The sequence below is a fragment of the Malus domestica genome, chromosome 11, assembly GCF_042453785.1.
Source record: "Malus domestica chromosome 11, GDT2T_hap1".
NCBI lineage: Eukaryota > Viridiplantae > Streptophyta > Magnoliopsida > Rosales > Rosaceae > Malus > Malus domestica.
In genome coordinates, this window is record NC_091671.1 from 10,993,853 (window position 1) to 11,007,860 (window position 14,008).

At 40.4% G+C, this 14,008-nt stretch overlaps 1 protein-coding gene across 1 annotated transcript; it reads left to right on the top strand.

The window, feature by feature from the left end:
• Positions 1-2,383: 2,383 nt before the first annotated feature.
• Positions 2,384-10,044, top strand: LOC114819729 (putative protein NRT1/ PTR FAMILY 2.2). Its single transcript, XM_029089336.2, has 7 exons — positions 2,384-2,593; positions 2,679-3,042; positions 6,720-6,790; positions 6,884-7,034; positions 7,116-7,180; positions 8,094-8,304; positions 9,833-10,044. Exons 1-7 carry the CDS (start codon positions 2,384-2,386, stop codon positions 10,042-10,044), a joined length of 1,284 nt encoding a protein of 427 aa, XP_028945169.2.
• The last annotated feature ends 3,964 nt before the right edge of the window (positions 10,045-14,008 follow it).

The following is a 14,008-nucleotide window of genomic DNA, read 5'->3' on the forward strand; positions in this document are numbered from 1 at the left end:
TCCAGCTCCTAAATGAACAATTTTCTTTACTCAAAGCCGAGAAAGTGACCCTCATTAACCACCTTTCCTAAAAAGTAGAAGAGATGGAGAAGATTTCGCAAGAGGTTGAGGATTCCAAAACCCAACTTATGAACAACAACATGTATTTATGAGAACCAAGCTGAATTTTTACCATCATGCAAACTTACTTTTCTAGAATAGTTGCTCTGGCCGAAGATGTAAAGTTGTTGGACTAAGATTTCTGTAATCCCTTCTTGAAATGAAATCTTCTTCTATTTAACTTTCTAGACTTTTAATAGTAGAAATCTCTCTCCAAATTTACCCGATCTTGTTAAGAAAAACTTCTGAACATCTTGGACACGCCTTTTAGTTGAAAATCCCCTCCCAACCTTTGGAGGACCTTCCCTGAGGTTTCTTTTTCTGGCTGTCCACAAAACACTCAAGCTTCTAGCTTTTCCTTCTCTTGATTATCTTCTGATTAAGGATGTCTCTTGCTGCTAGTACTTCTAGCTTATACTTATGTTAACTGTATAAAGATACCCCCTCTATTATAGCTGCTTTGGATTTTTCGGGCATTTTGAGAGTTTCCTCTGTGGATCTTTCATTCTTCTTTTACCTCCCAAGTGGCTCTCCCTTTCCTCTTCTTAGCCCATGTTAAGTTGATCATGTTTATTGGGGCTTCAAGGAAGGGATCCGTGTCAATCATCATTTTGGCCTGAGGTTTTTCTACTAGCAACTTTCCTTTAATGATGAGATCTTGCACCTAGTCTCTAAACTAGACACAGTTGGTGATGGAGTGGTTGAAGGTGTAGTGCAGCTTGCAATACTTTTTCCCTCTTAATTCCTCGGGCTTAGGCAACTTTTTAGTGTTATCGGGCACAATTATCCTTGCCCGTACCAATTCCTCATAGATTTATGTGGCCTTGGTTTAGTAAAAGGAATAGTTTTGGTATTTTGGGGACAGAGAAAGACAAATGGTGGATGATGGAGGTAAACACTGTGGTTGTGTTCGGGCAGGAAATCTGGCTGAACAAGGTCCCTGCCTCGAGCACATAGCTCATTGAGGAGTTGGCACTTTGGTTGATTGTCGGGGTCCGGTTTGCAGAGATGCTACAAGAAAAGAACAAAGTTAGTTCTGAAAGGTGCCTTTGTGGGGCCTTATGTGTAGCCTTGAGGCTCGCAATCAAAACTAACTAAGTGCTAAAGAGTGCCATTGCCATCTTTGTATGGCAAATGTAGAACAAGTGTATTTAAGCCGATTACTTGCACCCCAAGTTATTCTGACTTCTTGTTATCAAAGGATTGTCGTAGATGGGTTAAGTCTACATTAAGTTCTTTTCTATGCCTTGAGATCAATGACTTTTAGTTCTTTATCTTGTATGCTTAAAGGGTGGAGACCCAGATCTGATCAAGTCATTAGTTTTAATTCACTTTTAATCTTCTTATGATAATAAAATTACTAAGTGAACCAGATTTGAGAACTGATGGAACTTTGGATCATCAAAAGACTGGAAATGACTTGAATATATACTAGGAAATACATTATAACACCAGATCTATTAATTGAAAGACAAAACAAAGAGAGGCGGGCACAATTTCACCTTGTCGGGCAAGGTTAAACATCTTGCAATCTCTTCTTTGTTGTAGTTCTAAAAGGTTAGGTATTGAAAGAGGGATGAGTGATAAATGAGTTTACACAAGAGAATCGATACTACATCATTTAGAGAAGGTAGCAGAGCTTTTACATAAATAAAAGATGTCTTTCTAAAGGAAGTCTAAAGCTAAAAGGGTGCAGAATCTGAACAAAGCACAACTTTTTGGATATTTGCTTGACTGAGAGGCAAGTTGTATGCTTGTTTGTTTGATTGGTTGAGTGTTCTTGTCTCTGGGCCCTCTTCCCCTATTTATAGGCGAATTAGCCCGACTGCACCATTTCTGCTCTTGTTCGAAAACAACTGAAAGGTAGTGAGTCATCAGCATTTTTACATGTTCTGCCATTCGGAAAACTGTTGTTAGGCCGAGAGTTGGTTGATTTCCATCGGTTGTTACTTCCCTTGTAAGCACCTAACCTTTGCATTTAATGGGGAGCCGTCATATTGCCTAGAGATGAGTATCTGGGCTTGGTGCTGGGCTTCGGGCAAAATCTCCTTTACTAAGCTCTTTTGGGCTTTTCTTCCCTCGAAGTCTTGAGTTAAATATTAACCCAAACAGGTTGGATCATCTTTTTATTCATGTTAGGTATATATATATATATATATATCTCTGTCTCCCTCTACCTCTCTCATGCTCTTCTGTTGATCACTTATGACTACAAGGAAGTGAAAAAGAAAACTTCTTTCTTAGCAAACCATGTGATCGTATTTTATTTTGAGCATGAGCTTTAATGTGCTTGACACTTGCTGCTGGAGGGTGGCAAGCAAATCTGATTGTGTATCTGATTCAGGAGTTTAATGTGAAGAGCATTGATGCTACTCAGGTGTCAAATGTTGTCAATGGTTGCACTAGTTTGTTTCCTATCATTGGAGCAATTATTGCAGACTCTTTCTTTGGCTGTTTCCCTGTCTTCCTGATCTCGTCTTATATCTCTTTTCTGGTAATAGCCTCGCTCGGTCTTTACTTTAACAAGTACACATGCTCACATAGTTATGATAGCTCTGTTAATCATTGATTTATGATAGCTCTGGTTTTTCTTTGCCATGTATACAGCGACTGTTACAAGTTCTACTGCCGTTGTCTATATTGAGGACAGTGTCAGTTGGGGGTTGGGATTTGGCCTAACGGCTCTTGTTAATATGATTGGTCTGGTCATATTCTCATCTGGAATCCATTTCTATCATCGTGATAAGCCACAAGGTAGCCCATTTGTGAATATAGCTCGTGTTATTGTTGCTAGTATCCGGAAATGGAACGTTAAGCTCTCATCCAAAAGGGAGGATTACCAGTACCGCAATGATGGAGAGACCAAGACGACTCCTGCAGCACCTAAAAAGAGTTTCATGTACCAGAATTTCCACACGTTCTGCATCCTCACATTGATTTTACGTTGGTGTCTTCTTTATTGCACGCCTCTTGTTTTTTGAACTGTGAGGCCAAATACAAAATATAACTAGAAGATAATAAGTGACGTCGTGTATATAATTCACGGGTGACATAATTCAACCCTATCACAAGCTTCGCCTAACAAGACCTCTAGCTTTTCTGTATGATCGATGATGGAAAATAATGTAAGGTTGACGGCAGAAAAATCTTGTAGACACAATTTTCCAAAATCTTGTAGACATAATTTCACTTATATTATGTTGTTGAAGATTCATGTAATGTGATGAGATAGTTCTGCGTTTTCCGGGACTGAGTGCTATGAAATCCATCCTTGGTGATTGTGGGATTATTGCTCAGCGACTTGGCCACTTAAGGATGTTGGAAACAGCTTTTGGGGAACAATTGCGTTGTTCACTTCACGGGAATCAACAAGCGAGGAAGCTTTTCCCCAATGTTTTTTTATCTGTAATCATTATTTTGTTGAGTTTGGATGAATACACAGTACTATTTCTGTAGGAAACAGAGTGCCATGCTGTTGGAGCGGGATTTCCCACAAAGTGAAATACCTCCACAGAATTGTTGACCGCAATCCTCACGTTCGCCGAATCCTTCTTCGAAGTGTCCCAAAATAATCTTCCTCCGCAGCTTTGGCCGGGCGGGGTACATGCAGAAGATACTCCAACGCTCAAGTCAGTCGATTAGTTCCTATTCTCGGGATTCTCTCGGGTGTTCTTTACGTACCTGATTCTTTGGCTCCTCTCCCTATTTATAGGATTGCGTACTTGAGATTCAAGTACCACGATCGTCTTCCTTCCCCACTTCCTTAGTGGTCATCGTCATATCACTACATGCTTTGGGAACAAGTCCCATGACCTGTCTTCCTCTCCCACTTCTCTTCTGTAGTGGGGTAGTTACCTCGGCACGCGCCCTTGTGCTTATTTCTTGTGGGCTTTTTATTCTGCACAACTCTTTTTCCTTAGATGATCGGCCCATGAGTCGAAATTAGGTTTTATCCTCCCACAATGCCCCATTTTTTCCTTTTTTTACGCATGTAAAATAGGGAAAAACCAAGTTTTTCGATCTCATAAGGCCTTGAAATTGTACTCTCTAAGCCAAACTAAAACTTTAAGCATTGCCAACCTTGTGGGAGTTGCTTTTTCTAAAAATAAATTTTCGAAGAACGAACATTACGAAAGAGGATTTACGAATGAACATTACGAATGAACATGAGGACTGACATCACGAAAGAGGTCTAACATTACGAAAGAAGATTTACGAACATTACGAAAGATGACTGACATGACGAACGAGGACTGACATCACGAAAGAGGTCTAACATTACGAAAGAGGATTTACGAACATTACGAAAAAGCGAACGAGGACTGATGTCACGAAAGAGGTCTAACATTACGAAAGAGGATTTACGAACATTACGAAAGAGGACTGACGTCACGGAAGAGGTCTATCATTACGAAACAGGATTTATGAACATTACGAAAGAGGACTGACGTCACGGAAGAGGTCCATCATTACGAAAGAGGATTTATGAACATTACGAAAGACTGACATGGCGAACGAGGACTGACGTCATGGAAGAGGTCTATCATTACGAAAAAGGATTTATGAACATTACGAAAGATGACTGACATGGCGAACGAGGACTGACATCACGGAAGAGGTCTATCATTACGAAAGAGGATTTACGAAAATTACGAAAGAGGACTTACGAAAGTGGACTGACGCCTTGTACGTGTTTATTATATAGATCTCTATCCCATCTTGTCTGCACTCCTTCATTCACTTTTACCTGATTTACATACATATATATATATATATATATATATATATATATATATATATATATATATATTTACATATATAAATATTTACCATGTGGGTTTCCTCCTCACGCATATAATCCATAATGCTAGGCTGCACACCTAGTCTGCACATCTAATATGCACGCATATGTATACATATATCAATATATCAATATATATATATATATATATATATATATATATATATATATATATATATATATATATATATATACACCGACATACTTGCTTTTCCCCCTCTTATATGTCTATGTACATTCCTGCATAAATCACATCCTTGACTGGGCTACCTATCTATTTATCTACATATATATTTTCCTGGACTTGCAGACATCACTTCCTTAACCAGACTACACACACACACACACACACACACACACACACACATATATATATATATGCACACATATCTGGGTACATTGGCATATATAGGCACATTTTTACACGCAACATAGGCATACCTTTGCGTACGACATGCAAATCTCTGCACTTACTTCTCATATACTTGCATATATCTCTACACATGTATGCGTATATATTTATATGTCATTACCTTGAGTTCCTCCATCCCTATTTTCCTTCACTTCACCTGCTCAGTTTCTTCACCAAGCCTGTGATTTCTCGTTTCAAAGTGGCCTCTTAGCTTATAGGTGATTTTTTATTTCAAACCCCTCTTGTGGGAATATTTCAAACATTTCACTTTCGTTATCGATCTCAAAAATCGTTCAACCTTGAGTTTACTCTTAATCAATTTTTTACCTTTTCGATCTTGGCTGGATCTTTACCCATTCGATCTTGGGTTTTCTTTTCCCGCTCGATTTTCGATTTCCGATCTTGATTGGGTCTCTGCCCATCCGATCTTGGGTTTTCTTTCCCCACACGATCTTAGATTTCCGATCTTGATTGGGTCTCTGCCCATCCGATCCTGGGTTTTCTTTTCCCACTCGATCTTAGATTTCCGATCTTGATTGGGTCTCTGCCCACACGATCTTAGATTTCTGATCCTGATTGGGTCTCTGCCCATCCGATCTTGGGTTTTCTTTTCCCACACGATCTTAGATTTCCGATCTTGATTGGGTCTCTGCCCATCCGATCTTGGGTTTTCTTTTCCCACACGATCTTAGATTTCCGATCCTGATTGGGTCTCTGCCCATCTGATCTTGGGTTTTCTTTTCCCACACGATCTTAGATTTCCGATCTTGATTGAGTCTCTGCCCATCCGATCTTGGGTTTTCTTTTCCCACTCGATCTTATGTTTTCGATCTTGATTCGATCCTCATCCCTTGGTTTATACTCTTCAACTTTTAGACTTTAGTCTAAGATTCGAATAAAGTGCAACTTTATTTATCATACAATGAGGAGATGTCAACAGACATCCAGGGACACCCTCTTTGACATGCAAGGAAGACAATAGGGGATTTACCCTTCAACGTTGCTGGAAACAGAAACTTAGATACGGAAAACATAAACACGAGTAGCTAAATGTGGTACTTTCTCAAATGAATTGCGCTTCATGGGCGTGGCACATACTGACCTGTTTCTACGTGCCTGAGTTTATAAGCTCCATTTCTGAAAGCTTCAGTCACCTCATATGGTCATTCCCATATGCGTCCAAGTTTCCCTACATTCTAATATTTTGTGTTTTCCATGACTTTTCTCAATATCCACTCAAATCTTTCGTGGTAGTGACCGCTGGAGATGTAACAATAGTCGCGGTGGCCTGCTTTGATTGGATTAATTCCTCTTCCTCTAATCTGGTGAGTCCATCAGCTCGGGCCATCACCTCTCTCATGTCCAGTGGTGGCGTTTCGATCAATGACTTACGCATCTTTGTTCCAGGCAACGCCCCTTCTCGGAATGCCAAAGACGCAGTGTGGGAATCACATTCTTCTAGGGTGGACATCTCTTCGGTGAACCTAGTCATGTAGCTTTTGAGGCTCTCGCCAAAATTTTGTTTGGTGTTGAACAAGATCGTAATATCTTTTCTTGGCCTCCGATTGCAGACATATTGGGATATGAATGCTTCGCAAAGCTCTGTGAAACTTCCGATAGACCTCGGTTTCAGTTGCCTGAACCAAGTTAACGATGACCCCGAAAGACTTGAGGGGAACAACTTGCACAGGAAGGCCTCATCGTCTCCTTCAAGCGCCATTTGTTGTTGAAAGTGGTAAATGTGTTCGACGGGATCAATTGCACCTTCGAATAGCCTAAACTTTGGTTGGGTGAACTTGGCAGGTTTTTTAGCTTTCAGGATGTCCTCTGTGAACGGCGATTTGCGAATCCCTCTGACTGCTTCCAAGGCAAGTTCTGCTAGGGTCTGAGGCTTATATCCCTTCACAATCTTCTCAATTTGTTCTCGCAAATCAACATCCTTTACCTTTTTCGATCCTTTTCCCCTGTGATCCTCTTCGCCCTGATTTTTCGTCACTTCAACACGGTTACTGTATGGCACGCTACTAGAGATGCCCCTCTTATCTTCCTTTTCTGCACGTTGTCTCTTGGTGCCGGTTGCACCTTCTACTGCGTTTCTCGCTTCAGCCTTCTTCAACGCTTCATCTACTATCTTTTTTGTTTCACGCAATTCCCTCGTTAACCTTCTAAATTGTTCCATGGCGAGACAAGGTTCACTATTTTGGGATTGAGACCTTGCGTGTACCGATCGAGTCCTTGTATCTTCAGAAGGATTCGGAACTTCTTGTGTGGATCCAGTCATGTTTATAGCTTGATTTTGTTTCGTTCCCACAGACGGCGCCAACTGTTTGAGCGGGATTTCCCACAAAGAGAAAAACCTCCACAGAGTTGTTGACCGCAATTCTCACGTTCGCCGAATCCTTCTTCGAAGTGTCCCAAAATAATCTTCCTCCGCAGCTTTGGCCGGGCGGGGTACCTGCAGAACATACTCCGACGCTCAAGTCAGTCGATTAGTTCCTATTCTCGGGATTCTCTCGGGTGTTCTTTACGTACCTGATTCTTTGGCTCCTCTCCCTATTTATAGGATTGCGTACTTGAGATTCAAGTACCACAATCGTCTTCCTTCCCCACTTCCTTAGTGGTCATCGTCATATCACTACATGCTTTGGGAACAAGTCCCATGACCTGTCTTCCTCTCCCACTTCTCTTCCGTAGTGGGGTAGTTACCTCGGCACGCGCCCTTGTGCTTATTTCTTGTGGGCTTTTTATTCTGCACAACTCTTTTTCCTTAGATGATCGGCGACTGCAATGGTTGCGGCGTTTTACTTGAGCACGGCGCTGAGTGATCTTGTTCGGAGGGTTACTGGATGGCTGCCGGATGATATAAACGAAGGGAGGCTAGACAATGTGTACTGGATGGTAGTTGTGATAGGTGTGCTCAACTTTGGTTATTACTTGTTATGTGCCAAGTTGTACAAGGGAGTGGAAGGTAGTAGCTCCCCAGTCTCTCAAGGTTAGAAAATAAGGAAAACTAATGAAAAATTAAAAAAATATATAGTTTTAATGAAAAATGACAAATAAAGGTATAGTGAATAGTATTAGAAAAAGGTAAAATGTTTATATATTGAGCTATGCCTAAAACTTTGTAGAAAATAAAATGTCTATCGATGCCGAAATAGGAAACTAATTATTGCCTAAATCAAATTTTCTAGGATTATCCCATCATTCCCCGTCATTTAAATAAAAAGACGAGTGTTGAGTTCTCGACTTGGACAATATGGTTTCCATATTGAAACACTAGTTTCATGTAATGTTCTTTTATTTTTTTGGCCAAATGTTTTTTTTTTGGTTTCCTGCGGTGTGACACAAGTTTTATAGGTCGTCATTGATGTTTCTACACAATTTTTATGAACATAACAAGAAGATGAAAATGACAGCAACGGAGTTTCGGCAGTTGGGTTGTAACATGGATGCATCACTCTACGTTAATAGAGAAATCGAAATGGTGGTAAATGCGGAGGTTGATAAATAATGACAATATTTGATCACGACAGATTAATGATGCGGATTAGGTAACGTGTTAAAAATGACGGTTTCTGATCCAATGAACTACAATAATTCAAGTAACTTGTTAAAATAAGATTTCAGATAGAGACTGATTAACACTACTACAATATTAGCTTTAGGCGTCGGATGATGATGGCGGTTTAATAAGCCATTATGTCGGATAAAAGATATCCGACACATAATTCAGTTAGTGTTGGATAACAATGAAATCCTGTCGGTTATATCTGACATAAATTCCTGACGGATATTTAGTGTCGGATGCAACCGCCATAAAATTATTATAACCGCCAATATTTTTTAATTCTTTTTTTATATATAAATATTTTTAACAGCATCTGGACGTTTTAAGTTAATGGTGGCGGTTATAACCAACATAAATTAACTATTTTATTATTTTAGTATTCTGGCAGTTATTATTTTAGTATTCTGACGGTTATAACTGACATAAATTGACTATTTTATTATTTTTACGCCAAAATTTTTTCAATTTGTTGTTCATTCAGATTTCTTCTTCTTGCTCATCTTCATTTTACTCATTTCTTTCTCTTCATTAAAAGAATGTTGTCTGATGGAGATTATTTGCCTGAATCTTGTTACAAGGCAAAAACACTTATAAATGACTTGGGTCTGATGTATGTGAAGATTGATGCGTGTCCCAATAATTGCATTATATATTGGAAAAACAATACGGAGTTGACCGCATGCTCAGTTTTTGGTGAATCAAGATATAAAAATGTCAATGAAGAGGATGGCTCTAGAAAAAAAAATCGTAGCTAAGATTATGTGGTATTTTCCTTTAAAATCACGGTTGCAGTGGTTGTATATGTCGAAGCATACGGCTGAACATATGAGGTGGCACACAACTGAATGTCTTAAGGATGGATTTATGAGACATCCTTCAGATTCTCCAGCATGGAAGCATTTGGATAGTTTATATCTGGAGTTTGGGTTAGAAATTTGAAATGTCTGATTAGGGTTGGCCAATGATGGATTTAATCCTTTTGGAAAAATGAGGCAAGACCATAACACATGGCTTGTGGTGCTTTCAATTTACAATTTGCCGCCCTGGATGTGTATGAAGCAACCGAATTTGTTGTTGTCTCTGTTAATACCAGGACCGCGCAGTCCCGGTAAAGAGATTGATGTGTACATGCGTCCATTGATTGACGAGTTGAATGAGTTGTAGGAGGTGGGCACTCCCACTTATGATGCGTATTCCAATCAGAATTTTACGATGAAGGATGTCGTCTTATAGATTATAAGTGATTTTTCGGCTCATGGAAAGTTATCAGGATGGAGTACATATGGATATAAAGCCATGTCCACATTGCATGTGTTGATGCACAAAACCGGATGTCTTGGAACAACGTAAATCCGACCGTGAATCTGCACAAACGCTCAAGAACACAAAGAACACAAAGAACACAAGGATTTTATCGTGGTTCACCCCAATGTATGGGCTACGTCCACACTGTAGTTGATATTGTTTCTCTGTATGTGTATGGATACAAGTGTTTGGGGGAAGTCCCCCGGAGAAAGGAGGGTGGGGGAGAAGGAAGGAGAGCCTCTTGAATTGTATGAGGACTCTCTCTCTAAATGTATGAGAGTTTTGAGCCTTGTAGGATGGCTTGGCTATTTCCCTCCTTTAGAATGAGGGGAGGAGTCCCCTTTTATAGAATAAGGGGCTCCTCCTCTTTTACAAAGTATGGGCTTTAGTGTGAGGCCCAAATATACGAGGCCCAATATATGGTACCAACAGGAGTCCCCCAAGTCTTCAGTCAAAGGAGTCTTTTGGCTGGAGACTTCAAATCCAATCCATGTACGGGCCGAAGTGGCTAGATGTCTTGAACCAGTATCAACCCAAGGTAATGCTCAACATAAAGCAATACTCGGCTAGAGGTATCACACGTTACGAGACTGCTCGGCTGGAGGCGATACTCGTTGCGAGGCTGCTCGGCTAGAGGCTATGCTCGTTGCGAGGCGACTCGGCTCGTGGTATTCCTCATTGCAAGTATCTACTTTATGTCGACATGCACTCAGTATGAGTTGATTCTCGACATGACTCGGGTCTGCTTGTCGGGTTCGCATATTGGGTCTATGTGTCGGATCCGCGGATCGGGTCCGCAAGTCGGATCTTTGAATCGGGGCCATACGTAGGGGCATCGAGTTGGGACTATCTGTAGGGTCATCGAGTTGGGTCCAGGCACATAGGTGTCCCAATAAGCGAATGTCCGAGCAAGTGGGTGTTCGGTCAGACAAGAGATCACCACAAGCACGTGGCTCATCAGTCTATAAGTTGGTAGACCTCGTTAATCAGCAACAATGTTGATCAGTGGACCTAGTTGCTCAATAATTCCTGACAATAAATGACAGTATAATCATGAGCGTATAATGAATAAATATAATAAATACGTAAAAGAAATATGGTAACAACAATTATTTAATATGTATATTTCTTATAAGTGTAAAACCTTGCCATGCGTATTATAGCATAGTTTTAGGTTATAAAAGTGGATTAGTTCTTTTGGATTTGAGCTGATAATTTCAACATAATTTAAAATGCATGGGTGTGGCAACCCACATCCACTTTCAGCATCTGTTGTAAACCCACCATCAGTTAGTGGAAAACATTCAAAAAATAAAATAAAGATATCATCATTGTTCCACCATCACACAATAACCTGTACCATTTGATAAATATTAAATAATAAAAAGATATCATCATTGTTCCACCATCACACAATAACCTGTACCATTTGATAAATATTAAATAATAAAAAGATATCATCATTGTTCCACCATCACACAATAACCTGTACCATTTGATAAATATTAAATAATAAAAACAATTGAATTAGGTGAATGACTTATCTTTTTTCACGTGTGGATCTGACCGACAAGGGCTCTTCCCTTATCTTATCTTTTTCAAAATTATCATGAGTGGAAAAACACAGATGGGTATGGAAATGATGTTGTTGGAGACTTTCTTCCCCACTGAGTCAAAAGATAAACAGCATGCAAGGCCTGGCTCTTTCGGCCATTTTCTTCCCCGAGAGCTTGCTACCCTCACTCCGGTTGCATCCGTATTATTCCATCTGCCTGGAAAACCATGGTCAGAGTGTCGGAGGGCAAAACGGGAACTGAAATGGGCTGCTCCGGCTGCTCGCTGCTGAAGAGCACTCATGTCACGGTGCTGATGGCTGACTGTTCCCGTTGGATGGTCTGTGTCTGGAGCAACCAATGCTCTGGGCATATATGGTTTAAGAAGTTTGGTTTCCAAGTCACTCCTGACTCTCCTCTAAAAAATGACAGGAGCATATGGAGCTTGTGTGGTCAGTGCTTCATTCTCCGTCACAGCACTCGCAGCCATAATTGATACGGTTTTCTGCGATATTCTCTGACCTTCTTGCTCTCTCTCTCTCTCTAGACGAGGGGTGGACGAGAGAGAAACTGTGGTGCTCGATCTTGGTGACGGTGTTGTTTCAGGTGAGCACAGTGAGCTCCAGAGAATGATCAGACGGCGGAGAGTCTTGAGGTGGGTACTCCACTTCTGTCGAGAACCGTCTCGCCAAAATTGTGTGAGGATGGTGGTTGTCTTTTGGGAAAAGTGGAATTGGACAAGTGTGCCAGTCGGCGGTCGAGACGGTACTCTCCGGAGACGGTCTTTTGGGTTTTGCCGACGTGTCGCAAGGACCACGACGCTCACTGAAGCACTTGGGTATGGCGGCAAGTTTACATTGATGCACTTAGGAGTCTTAACCAGGTACATAATCTCCAGATCCAAGCAATTGGAGATGGTGGCGAATCTTTTACCTCTCGCTCATCTTATCCGATTCCTCTGCGTCGATTTTTTCAGATTGTACGAAAAAATTATCGTTCAAAAGATATGTGCAGATCGGACAAGTTATTCTCGTCACCCACGGCAGGCTCGTCGTCATCGTCGATGAATAGACCAAAACAGGGCTCTGGTTGATGCACCTGGTAGCTTCTGAAGTGATCTTGAAGTGAAAAGATGGCCTGAATCCGACGGGCCTTCGTCAGTCTCGTGGATCGTGCTACTGCTTCTGGCGGTGCATGCTTGCTGCTGAGGAAGAGAGCAAGGGACTGACCTCCAACTTTCAGTCTCATCAGTCTTGTTGAGAGACGCTTGTTTTCTAACAGAGTGGAATTCATTTGATGAAACATGGTCAGAGAGAGAGAGAACTCTGTGTCTGTTTGAGATTTAGATCTTTTCAGTTTCTGGATTTTTGCAGATTTTGCAGATTCACGACGGAGATGAAAAAATGATAGAGAACCGACACAACTTTTCGTATCGTTTCCCACAGACGGCGCCAAATGTTGATGCACAAAACCGGATGTCTTGGAACAGCGTTGATGCACAAAACCGAATCTATTAACTTGCTGGCGAGTCATATGATTTGCTATTTGGGGCATCAACGCTTTCTTGCTGATGATCATAGGTTTCGAAGACAAACCACATCTTTTAATGGTCGGCGAGAGCATCGTAGTGCACCAAGGCAGTAGACTGGTTTACAATGTCTTGAAGAACTTTATACTTTGAGATTTGCTTTTGGAAAACCAAAGAAATATGCTTCAATTGAGCAATGCAGAAAATGAATTGAGAACAATACAAGTAGTAAGAGTCAGTGGAAGAAGAAATCTATTTTTTATGAACTAACTTATTGGAGGCATCAGTTGATCATACACAATCTAGTTGTTATGCATACAAAGGTTGGTATGGAAGAGACTCATTTTCACGAAGTATTACCATTGCCTACCGAGTTCACTAGTTTTGTCAATGACTACGTTGACCAAACAGAAGATGAAATATAATAGTTTTATTATTTACTTTACGCTTTTTAAGTATCAATTAGACTATATTTCAATTTGTGTGGTGACTTTTATTTAAAATATTTTAGTTTGTGTGGTTAAATTTAAAATGTTATATTGGTTAAAAAAACAAAAAAAAAAACACACACACACACACATGGTTTAAATTTTTTTTTTCACTCATGGCCTTGTCGGATATAACCGACACGAACATAGCAAAATTTTGGGTGGGAATTTTCCCGCGACTTTGATTCAAAAAAATTAATGGTGCACAAAATCCAATGGAGGAAAATTTTGTGGTTGTTTTTGGTTAATTTTGT